At 41.4% G+C, this 12,523-nt stretch overlaps 2 protein-coding genes across 2 annotated transcripts in view; one reads left to right on the top strand and one right to left on the bottom strand.

The window, feature by feature from the left end:
- The window catches only part of LOC106092806 (pre-mRNA-processing factor 19), a 30,500-nt gene extending 19,044 nt beyond the window's left edge, over positions 1-11,456 (top strand). Inside the window, exon 4 of the mRNA XM_013259734.2 lies at positions 11,151-11,456. Within this exon, the coding sequence (XP_013115188.1) occupies positions 11,151-11,295 (145 nt within the window). The 3' untranslated portion in view covers positions 11,296-11,456. The remainder of the gene's footprint in view (positions 1-11,150) is intronic.
- LOC106092808 (ragulator complex protein LAMTOR2 homolog) lies at positions 11,445-12,251 on the bottom strand. The gene is made up of 3 exons (XM_013259736.2): positions 12,083-12,251; positions 11,745-11,937; positions 11,445-11,696 (listed from the first exon to the last, which is right to left on the bottom strand). The coding sequence occupies exons 1-3, from the start codon at positions 12,148-12,150 to the stop codon at positions 11,568-11,570; spliced, it is 390 nt and encodes a 129-aa protein (XP_013115190.1). The 5' UTR covers positions 12,151-12,251; the 3' UTR covers positions 11,445-11,567.
- Positions 12,252-12,523: the final 272 nt, after the last annotated feature.

The raw sequence follows: 12,523 nt of genomic DNA, 5'->3' as shown, positions 1-12,523 counted from the left end.
TACAAACAGAATGACGAAATTATTGGGTTGCCCAAAAAGTAATTGCAGATTTTTTAAAAGAAAGTAAATGCATTTTTAATAAAACTTAGAATGACTTTAATCAAATATACTTTTTTCTAAAGCAAGCTAAAAGTAACAGCTGATAACTGACAGAAGAAAGAATGCAATTACAGAGTCACAAGCTGTGAAAAAATTTGTCAACGCCGACTATATGAAAAATCCGCAATTACTTTTTGGGCAACCCAATAGTATACCCCCCATCCTATGGTGGAGGGTATAATAATCGAAAAACGCTTTATTGTTTTTCAAAATATTCCCTATACACTTTTGCATGCGTTTGAACCAATTGTCGAAGCACTTTTGCCACTCTGATTGAGGTATCTCCAAAACATGCATTCTGAACGCATAAACCGCCTCTTCAGGAGTCGAAACACGTTGAGCTCTCATTTTATGTTTTACGAACGGAAATAAAATGAAGCCATTCGGTGCCAAGTCAGGACTATACGGCGGATGACTCATCAAATCGATGTTTCGAGTGCTCAAAAATGCAGTTTTTTAAGTCGATGTGTGAGAGCTCGCATTGTCGTGGTGAAGAGTGATCCGTCTTCGGCGGTTGGTTTTTTTTATTTCTTGGAAGACAACTGGCAAACAATGGCGTGCTACTCAGAATTGACTGTTCTGCGTCGTTCTAGTGCTACGATTCCGACATGTCCAGATTTTCCGAAAAAACATGCGATCATTTGTTTGGAAGTGCTTTATGCGCGAGCAACTTTTGTTGGATTTGGCTCATCTCGAAACACCCATACAGTCGACTGCTGTTTACTTTCGGGATTATACGCGATAATCCGCGATTCATCACCTGTCACGATTTCATAGACATATTTCGAAGCACTCAGATTGTTTTTTGGAGCATTTCTTTCGACCAATCGATGCGACCCTTTTTTTAACGATTGACAAATTGTATTGGATCCAACGCGAACAAATTTTTTTGACGATCAAATGTTCACGTAATATTGAATGAATGCTGGTCCCACTAATGCCTAAGGTGGTCTCAATCTCACGACATGACGATTTTGAAATATCAGTTGGCGCACAGCACCGTTGGTTTTTGGAACAACTGATTCTGGACGACTTTCACGAAATTCGTCTTGGAGTGAACTACTACCTCAGTTGAATTCACCATACCATCGATAAACACTGGTCCTTAATGGAGCTTTATAGCCAAAAATTGAATTAGGTTCATTGATGCACTGTTGTTGAGTTAATCCACGTCGAAAATTGTAAAAAGTAATCTAACGAAAATGTTCACGATTTAATTCCATTTTCTGGGCGAGATGACTCTTTTAAGTTACTGTGAACAACGCAATTAGCGCTCGTATGTCAAAACGTTCTGAGTACGTATAACCTCAAAAATGTCAAGCTTAACGATAGGTCAGTTGGCAGATTGCAATACAAGGGTTATCCAAACCCGAAATATAAGAGGTAACCGTAAAAGATAAGTTGGTTAACCTTTTAATATGCAGACTTAATTCAACTGCGTTGCCAGTTGACAAATATCAACTAAAGTTGCCAATGGCATTTGCTAAAATTACTTTTTTCCACTAAATAATATTCCACTGCATGTTGCAGAGTGCTGTTCATTGCTATCACGAGGAGCTACCGAGCGCGTCCACAGGTTACGGATAGTGGTATGCTCCATACGGAGTAGCTGCAACGGTAGTCGCGGACAATCAGCGGTATCGAGCGGAGAGTCTCAGCACAAATACCGAGTGCCTAAAATGCTTAATATGACAAGGCGAGTTATTGGTACCTTTAAATAACCAATGGCCACTCTGTTCCCGTGGCGATCAGTCCGTTGGACCGGAACAAGCTTGCTCACCTACAGGAGCTTGACGAGGATCGCTACTTCACATGAAAATGTGACTACAACAACGGGGCAAAGGCCGACTTTTTCAGGATTAGGAATGCTAGCACAGGCAAATATCCTCACATTGAGCCATCAAGGTGCAGTGGTGGGACACTCGATACCGTCTAACGGACACTTCGGACGACTTTCTCAATATGTGGAAGACTAGGATAAGCAAAGATCCTAATACTAAAACATTAGGCAGTGCAGAGGCGAGAGACCCAACACAACCTAACGAACAGGGACCCGACGACGGAACCATCAACGAGATTAGGAAGACTAGGATGGATAAAGATCCTAATACTGAAACATCAGGCAGTGTATTGACTAACGCACAAGTCAAATACTAAGGAGTGTTCGTCTTTTTTTCGTCATGGGAGAGGCACATCCTGCAGTACGTTCTCCGCACGCTTCTGGTCCGTGCCGGGATTGAAAAGAACCCCGGACCCTGGTTCTGTTCGGTTTGCCAAAACCGCCTTGATCATCTGTCGGTGAGGTGTAACCGGTGCATGAAGTGGGTACATTACCGATCTTGCTCTGGCCTCACTTCACTACGGGAGTATAGTCATACTGGCTATGTCGCAAGGTGCTGCGCGAACATAGCCTGCAGTGGGTCACAAGTGTCGTCGTCGTCGCCTTCGGCGTCCTCGTCGTCGGACTATATGAACCCCGCTAATCCCAGAAGCAGCGAGCTGAATCTGGAAATAAACAGGGTAGTCAATGAACATAAGCGGAATTTGTGGCTGGAACACTTGGAGCAATGTAACTTAGGCACCGGTGTAGGCAAACTGTGGTCTACTGTAAAGTCACTCTCGAACCCCGGTAGAAGGGTTGACAGGACCTCAATCACTTTTGGCGATATAACCGTGGTTGTTCAACCGTCAATTTGTTGTGCATCCCGAGAGAGACAGGGCAAGGAGTAGAGCCATTCGCCGTATTCGTGGTTTCCGAGCCGATGAACAGCCATCACAATTTACCGTGGGCGAAGTTACGAATGTCATCCGTGGCGCCAAATCATCTAAGGCGGTGGGCCCCGACGGAATCTCTAAATTGATGCTGAAGAATCTGGATTCACCTGGAGTTGAGTACCTTACCACTGTCCTCAACCTGTCATTGAACACTCTTATAGTTCCCGATGTCTGAAAAATGGGCAGAGTGATCCCGCTACTGAAGCCTGGAAAAGACCCGAGTTTGGGGGAGTCGTACAGACCGATCTCCCTTCTCTCACCAGTGGCAAAGACGCTTGAGGCATTACTCCTCCCGAGCCTCGTAGGAGAATTTCCATTCGCCGAGCATCAACATGGATTTCGAAGACTGCACATCACAACAACATCACCGCACACATTTGCCGTGGCTTCAATCAGCCCAGGCCATGTGATAGGACGGTCCTCGTGGCACTGGACCTATCGAAGGCATTTGATAAGCAGCCATGCCAAATTATTTGAGGACATTGCCAACACGTCCCTCCAGCCAGGTCTGAAACGATGGGTCGCGAATTATCTGTGTGGTCGCCAGTCATTTGTGGAATTTAGGGATAAGAAATGGAAACACCGTAGAGTGAAACAGGGAGTTCCCCAAGGTGGTGTGATATCTCGGGCACTGTTTAAACTCTACCTATCCTCCATTCCACCCCCTCTAGACGTCTACCTCAACGAACTTGCCTTATATTTCGCTGGAAGAAATCTGAAGATATCCGCCACCAAATCTTCAGCCACATTGTTCTCTACAAATACGCGAGAGGTGAATACTGAGCTGACTGTGAAGGTCGATGGAGAAATGATTCCGACCATCAAGTGTCCTAAAATACTTGCAGTAACATTTGACAGCTCTTACACATTCGCCCCACATGCCACAGCAATCTGCGATAAAGTCAAAAATAGAAACAAGGTCCTCAAGTCACTTGCTGGCAGCACTTTGGGTGTAGACAAAGAAACCTTGTTGACCACGTACAAAGCAATTGGCCGGTCTCTGGTAAGTTATGCAGCGACAGTGTGGTCTCTTCAACTTTGTGACACGCAGTGGAATAATATTTAGATCTGTCAGAATGCCGCCCTCCGAACTGCGACGGGCTGTCTCCTCAGATCTCATGTGGACCACCTCCATCGGGAGACAAAGATCCTACCAGTGCGAAGACATAACTACATGCTGTCTAAGCAATACCTTTTGAGCTGTTATCGCAGAAACCATCCAAATCATCATCTTGTGGATAGATATCCACCGCCCAGAAGCCTTAAGGTAGATCTACATGATCTAGAGCGTGAGGTTCAGCGCTACAAGAGAGAACCTCTAGATCAAGCGGCATATCAAGCATTTCTAAACAACATTCATGCAGACACGGTAGAAGATGCGAGAATTGGCTATCGGGTGATTGTAGTCCTTGGAGAACGACCGCCACCCATTCACCTGAAGAAATCGACCTCCCCCGGCAAACCAGAGTAGTTTTGGCTCAATTACGTTCCGGCAGATGCAGCCGCCTTAATTCCTAGATGTATGTCCCGATTGTAACCAGGGACCGCACGATACACGTCACCTGTTTAACTGCCCGGCCAGACCCACTCGGCTCAGAACCAGATCCCTGTGGACGCACCAGTCGCAGAGTTCCTGGGTCTTGACACTCTACAGAATCAAGCAGACGAACGGTAGAACACAATAAACTGCTACAACAACAGGAGTGATCTTGGATAGGAAACTTAATTGGAAGTGTCACATTCAGAAGCGTACTGTAAAAGCTCAAAGATGTTGGGCGGCGGGTTGATAAAAGTGCAAAATAAGGACCCTACAACAGGTTTAGAGAACATGTTGTCTTGGTATAGGCGGAGCGATTAGGACCACGGCCACTAGGGCACTAGAGCTATTCCAGATATTCGACCCATCGACATACAGATTAGGTGTGAGGCAGCCACTGCGGCTTGGAGACTTAAGACGATGGGAGAATGGATTGAGGGTGGGAGCAGTTCATACCATCGCGGTATAATCGAGGCGATGATAGAAACCTGGAAGGAAGGGAAGAGGTTTCTGATCGGATGCCTGAGACGACACTTGACGTCGAGTGAGAGGCACTGCTGCCAGTGGCACAGTCTTGGATTGAAGGAACCCTAGTATTGTCATGTGGAAGATCATGTTACACGGATGGATCAAAGCTAGAGGACGGAGTGGGCCTTGGGGTCTATATTGAGAACCCAGGGATTGAGATTTGGTTTTTCACAGCCTGACCATAATACGATCCTGCAGGCGGAGATCCTGGTGAGGTGGCGTGTTGCTAACGCGAGGACGTCGAGTGTGAACATCTTTACGGACAGTAAAATGGCCATAAGGCCAATAACTACCAGGACGGTAAGGTCACAAACAGTCTTGCAATGTAAGAAGGAGATTAACGTCTTCTCTGAGGATGGCAAAATCCGCACCGTTTAGGTGCCGGGCCATACCGGAGTACGGGGGAATGAAAAGGCATACGATTTGGCGGTGAAGGCCAGAAGACTGCCGTCAATAAACTTGGTTAATTCGAAGCATTTTGGGTCGACGCAGTCCGAGTTAAGGGCGTGGGATACGAACGCGCATGTAACGCTGTGGAATAGCGAAATGGTCGGTAGGACGGCTAAAATTCTGTGGGGAGATCTGGATCGTGAGAAGACGAGGTTATTACTGAAAGGAAGTAAGGAGGTCAGTTTAGATTTCGGTGCCACAACAGGATATATAGGACTGCGTGCTCACTTATTCAAAATCGGTGCGGCAAGTAGATGATGAGACGTTGGAGCATTTCCTATGTTATTGCCTGCCTTTCGCGGCCAACAGACACCTGTATATAGATGGGGACACAATACCAGACATGAACCAACTAAGTGGCGTGGGATGGAAAAATCATTCTTGCACCAAGAGCAGAATAAATCAATTGCCAGTGGCACAAAGCCAATATTCTACAGTCGACTCCCCATCACAAATATGTAAAGTTACGCTAGGTGAAATTTAGAATTACCGGTCGGTAGGACGGCTAAAATTCTGTGGGGAGATCTCGATCGTGAGAAGACGAGGTTATTACTGAAAGGAAGTAAGGAGGTCAGTTTAGCTTTCGGTGCCACAACAGGATATATAGGACTGCGTGCTCACTTATTCAAAATCGGTGCGGCAAGTAACCCGAAGCATTTCGGGTCGACGTAGTCCGAGTTAAGGGCGTGGGATATGTTGAAATATACGAAGTACTCTGCTATAATTGTACTGTATTTACTATTAGAAATATTAGTATTAACATAGTATACCCTGATTGTTATGTATGTAGTTAAAATATTTTCTTGCCTGCATACATACATTTTTCATTTGTACATTTTAGTCTTTAATAAAATCTCTCTAAACTAACAATAGGTTATGGACCCAGCTCCTAACTGTGTTTGAAAAGGAAAAAAGAAAATAATTTTTTGGAGCTGCAAATAGTGAAAATATAAAGAATTGGACATGTCGGGAAATGTTATGCGAATTGATTCGTTGAACTCATCAAATTACGACACATGGAAGTTGCAAATGAGAGCAATTTTGATTAAAAATGATTTGTGGTCGTATGTGGACGGTTCAACATTGTGTCCAGATGGGGATACAGCCGCGAATTAAAGAAAAATGGACCAGAAGGCATGTGCGGATTTACTTTTGTCGATTACGCCTTCAGAATTGGGGTTGATTGCCGAATGTTCAACATCGAGAGAAATATGGCTGAAATTAGAAGACACATTTCAATCAAAAGGTCCAGCAAGGAAGGCTACATTGTTGAAACGGGTTGCTCTAGCCCGTATGAAGGATGGTGACAATGTTCGAGACCATATAAATGATTTTTTCGACGCCGTAAGCAAGCTGAAGGAAATAAATGTTGCCATAGGAGACGATCTTCTTGCTATATTGCTGTTATATAGTTTGCCTGACTCGTTTGAGACATTCCGTTGTGCCCTGGAGACCAGGGACGAACTTCCGAAACCAGAAGTTCTAATTTTGGAGGAAGACCAGTCTCGTCGTGCAAAAGTGGAGAGAGACGATCAAAACGTGTTGTACGCAAAGCCAAAAAGAAATGGGGTCAGTTCAAAATTCTCAAACCGGTCAACAGAAAATAGGACAGATAGAGGTAAGCAAAAGGAAGGCTGTTTCAAATGCGGAAAATTCGGGCATTACGCCCGGAATTGTCGGTCAAAGCAGAATGCCAATTTGGTTCAAGAAGGAAGTCAAGAAAATTCGATGTTCAATTGCTTCGATTCGCTGTTTAACTGTCTTGACATTTCGCATGAGTGGTGTTTGGATAGTGGGTGTACGTCCCACATGTCATCGAATAAAAAAGGATTCACAACAATGAAAAAAATTGATAAGAATTTGTGCTTAGCCAATTTTGAAATGAGCAAGATAACAGCCGTGGGTGACGTTAGAATTAAAGTTGTTGGTGATAGACAAGAGGAAAGCTTTATTGTAAGAGATGTAATGTACGTCAAGGACTTGCGAACAAATTTATTGTCTATATCGAAGCTGGCAGACAAGGGCTATAAGGTAAAATTTAACAAAGATCATGCTCTTATCCTGAAAGAAAATAAAGTAATGTGCAAAGCTGAACGAAGAGGTAATCTTTATTTCTTGTGCAAGGTATGTTTGAGTGAAAAGCAAACACGAGAACGTTTTGAAAGTGGACGTGAAAATCGCACTAGTGAAATGTTGGAGGTGGTCCACTGTGATGTTTGTGGTCCTATGAAAGTAAATTCACATTCCAATTCAAGGTATTTCGTCACATTTATTGATGACTATTCAAGATATTGCGAGGTTTATTTTCTCAAAAAGAAATCCGAAGTTTTTGACGCATTTAAGAAGTATAAGAATTCAGCTGAGCTTCTCACGGGTACGAAAATCAAACATCTACAGTCAGATAATGGAACAGAGTATATCAACAAGGACTTTAACCAGTATTTGGAACAAGCTGGCATAAAAAGAAGATTAACAGCCCCTCATACACCCCAGCAAAACGGGATTGCAGAAAGGAAGAACAGAACTCTTATTGAAATGGCTCGGTGTATGATGAAGCAGGCTGGTGTTCCGGAATCTTTTTGGGCCGAAGCTATTAATACGGCATGTTACTTGCGGAATAGATGTCCAACTAGATCTCTCAACGGACAATTGCCTATAAAAGTTTGGACAGGAAAAACACCATCAATAAAGCATTTAAGACCGTTTGGAATCCGAGCCTATGTATTGATAAAAGACAAGTCAAATGGAAAATTTGATTCTCGCTCGGAAGAATGTATATTAGTGGGCTACTCAGAAGTGTCAAAGGCTTACCGTTTTTGGTCATCGCGGAAGAAAAATATAATACTCAGCAGGGATGTCAAATTCATAAATGAATTTTACGGAAAAAGTTTAGAAAACTATATTGAGATCAATTTGGATCCGCAAGCTGAAAGCGACACGCCAGAAGACGAGCAAGTAGAAGATGTGCAAAAGGAAATAAACCTACGGTCGCAAGGTAATCAAAATGTTTTACCACAACAACAAAAAAGTAATAGAGGAAGAAAACGGATTCTTAGAACTGGCGGGCGAGGCCGACCACGGAAGTTATCAAAAATGAGTACTGAAATTGTTCCTAATAATGAACCAGAGGAGTCTGTGGATGATAATGAGGAAGCGGATATGCTCATGGATTGTGAACACAGCAATGTTGCTTTTACAGATGACCCAGTCACATGTGATGAAGCTATGAATTCCGAAGATGGTGCGAATTGGCAAATAGCTATTGAGGACGAATATGTTGCCCAAATTTTGAACGGAACTTGGAAAATAACGGAAAGACCTCAAGGAAAAAATATTATTGGTAATAGATTTGTGCTTCGAACCAAAGAAAACAACAAACGGAAGGCATGTCTAGTTGCAAAAGGCTGCTCCCAACGGCCAGGGGAGGATTTTTCCGACACGTATTCTCCAGTAGTAAGATCTAGCACTATTCGTATGGTGGCAGCTTTGGCAGTCGAGAAAGATTTTGAAATTCATCAGATGGATTTCGTTACTGCGTATTTGAATGGAAATCTGGATGAAGACGTATACATTGAAATTCCTGATTATCTAGAAGACGTTCTGCAAAATTTGATAAATGGTGAGATTGTTGGGACATGTGAACGAAAAAGCAAATTGGCTAAAGAAATAGCGACAAAATGGATGAAAACTTTACAAAAATGTCGAAACCGAGTATGTAAACTCGAAAAGGCTCTTTATGGGTTGCGCCAGTCAGGTCTGAAATGGTATCAGAAGCTTAGTCAAAAGCTAAAGGAAATGGGACTGGAACCATCGAAGTTAGATCCATGTTTGTTTCTAAGCAGAAATAAAAGCATTATGGTAACAGTTTACTTGGATGATCTGCTTATAGCAACGAATGATAAAAAGCTGTTGAATTAAATAAAGAAGTCGTTGGCAGAAACGTTTGAAATGAAAGACCTTGGAAAGGTTAGCAAATACGTTGGAATTGAGTTCAAGCAAGATATGAAACAAGGAAAAATAACGATAAATCAAAAGGAGTACATTGAATCAGTTCTGAAACGTTTTGATATGCAAAATTGTAAACCGACTACGACACAAATGGAGTTACAAATTAAATTGGAGAAACCTTCAAAACCAGATCCAGAAGTTATGCAGAAGTACCCATATCAAAGTTTAATCGGTGCACTTATGTATTTGGCGGTTAATACAAGGCCAGATATAGCATATCCAGTGAATTTCTTGAGTCAATTTAATTCAAATTATAAATCTGAACACTGGCAAGCGGCTAAAAGAATTTTGCGATACTTAAAAGGAACAATCAATCAATGTCTTCAATACAAGAAAAGCAACGTCCCAATGTATGGGGTAGTAGATGCTGATTGGGGATTAAATTTAACAGATAGACGATCGTATTCTGGGTTTTCATTTATAATGTCTGGGGCAGCAATTACATGGGAAGCTCGTAAGCAGAGAACAGTGGCTCTTTCTAGTACTGAGGCTGAACTTCTTACAATAACAGACGCTGTTAAAGAAGCATTGTATTTAAAGCGTTTTTTTGAAGAAGTAGGAGCAACAAAAACACCAATACATATCTTCAATGATAGTCAAAGTGCTCAAAAACTAATTCAAAGTATGGGCCACCACTCACGAACAAAACATATCGACGTTCGGTACCAATTTATACAAGAAACAATACAAGGGAATGAAATCAAATTGGAATATCGAAGATCAGAAGACATGGCGGCTGATGTACTTACAAAAGGACTTGGATTTACGAAACACAAACAACACATTCAAGAACTAGGTGTTGCTGAAGTCGCATAGTCGCCGTACTTCGAGGGGAGGTGTTGAAATATACGAAGTACTCTGCTATAATTGTACTGTATTTACTATTAAAAATATTATTTTAACATAGTATACCCTGATTGTTATGTATGTAGTTAAAATATTTTCTTGCCTGCATACATACATTTTTCATTTGTACATTTTAGTCTTTAATAAAATCTCTCTAAACTAACAATAGGATACGAACGATATGCAATGTAACGCTGTGGAATAGCGAAATGGTCGGTAGGACGGCTAAAATTCTGTGGGGAGATCTGGATCGTGAGAAGACGAGGTTATTACTGAAAGGAAGTAAGGAGGTCAGTTTAGCTTTCGGTGCCACAACAGGATATATAGGACTGCGTGCTCACTTATTCAAAATCGGTGCGGCAAGTAGATGATGAGACGTTGGAGCATTTCCTATGTTATTGCCCGTCTTTCGCGGCCAACAGACACCTGTACATAGATGGGGACACAATACCAGACATGAACCAACTAAGTGGCGTGGGATGGAAAAATCGTTCTTGCACCAAGAGCAGAATAAATCAATTGCCAGTGACACAAAGCCAACATTCTACAGTCGACTCCCCATCACAAATATGTAAACTTACGCTAGGTGAAATTTAGAATTACCGGATTAATGCTGGTACATGTTCGCTTTTCGAGATATTTTTATATACCCATTTCCTGTCTGTTATTTCAGTACTATGCAGTGCAAATAACGATTAATCAATCGGTTATTATAATCTGTTAGTGCAAGTTATTGATAACTATCCACGACAAGTTTGCACTGGAATTCTATTCAGAACATTTGATTTGCTCTGAATATGACTAAAATAAAACACAGCGATTGTAAATAGCCTCCATTATTGTAGATGGAACCGATTCGATCTACACAATAATTAATTTTGTATTTTTTGCTTCTTTTTATTTTCAGGATCTATTTATGCAAACAGTGGCAGGACTTAAAAGTTTTTAATGACCATACAGCCCTGGCCACAGGCGTTCGGTTTGGGAAACATGCTCAATACGTAGCTTCAACTAGTATGGACCGTACTTTGAAATTGTATGCTATTGAGTAATTGGACATGCTTTGAAATGCAGTCTTTATAAGGGTCTAATAAATCGACACGCCAATGATAAATTTGTATTAATGAAAATAAAGATGTACCAATTTAAGTCTATAGATGTCTGTAGAATCTACATTGTAGATACATAATCAATACAAATATTCATATTTAAATGTGTTTTATTTCGGATACTTGAGGGATTTTTTAGTAGAAAAGTGCTACAAAAATTATTTTTACATGTTATTTTGTAATTAGTTTTTTCTATCAAACAAATACATTGTATCTTAAGAGGCCGCAGCTATCTGTTTCAAAGGACCTTCTAGATACGCCGCAAGGGCCATTGCTTTTTGTTTAAGAAGACCCAAAAGTCCAAAGTTCTCTTTTGCATACAGGCATAACAGAATGCTAGCCACCTGCAAAAATACATGTAAGTAAAGCATAAAATTTAATAGATTGGGTACCTTAGTTATTGCAACATGACCGCCCTCACAGTCGAGTAAAACAAACTGTAAGCGATCTTCGCGAAATGCATTGCGACCGTGCTTCTCATAGGCGGCCCAAACATTGCTAGCAATTGCTGCCGTCACTCTTGCGTCCTTGTCCTTATCCCCATAACCCGAATATGCCAAAAGAGCACCTTCCTGGCTGAGAAGTCTGAAATGAAATGTATGGCAAATAGTGGGAACTTTTAGGTCTTCGTAATGTGAATGAAGCCTTCCAAATCGTTAAAATGATTCAGTTCCACTTCTTCCCTGCTGAAATTTCAAAACAATTACCACCATATCAAATTTATAATTACAGTGTGTTTTGGACTCCTCCGGAGCAGGCCTGACTCAAAACTTGAGTTAAAGCTTTCGGCTTAAGCATATCTCAATTGAAGTTGTGCACTTTTTATTGTTCTTATTTTGTAAATACCTTGTCGGAAACGTAAATATTGTTATTATCGTATACGGTCTTTAAGGGATCTAAAAGTCGATTTTCGATTAATCGGCATTTGGTATAAAAAAGTCGAAGTCGACTTTAACTGACTAAAAATGTCAAATAATCGCCTTGAAGTCGAAAAATTTCAAAATTTTTAAAAGTCATAATGGATGTAGCAGGATCAAGGAAAAGAATGTCAAAATGCGATATTTCATACATAAGCAACAAAACAGGGTTCTAATGATTAAAATACAAATATAAAACATATTTGAGGAAGATAAGTTGTAAAATAAATTTTATATCTAGAAACACTGACATT

This window comes from Stomoxys calcitrans, chromosome 5 (assembly GCF_963082655.1).
Source record: "Stomoxys calcitrans chromosome 5, idStoCalc2.1, whole genome shotgun sequence".
NCBI classification, from domain to species: domain Eukaryota; kingdom Metazoa; phylum Arthropoda; class Insecta; order Diptera; family Muscidae; genus Stomoxys; species Stomoxys calcitrans.
This window is presented reverse-complemented; position numbering and strand designations above follow the sequence as displayed.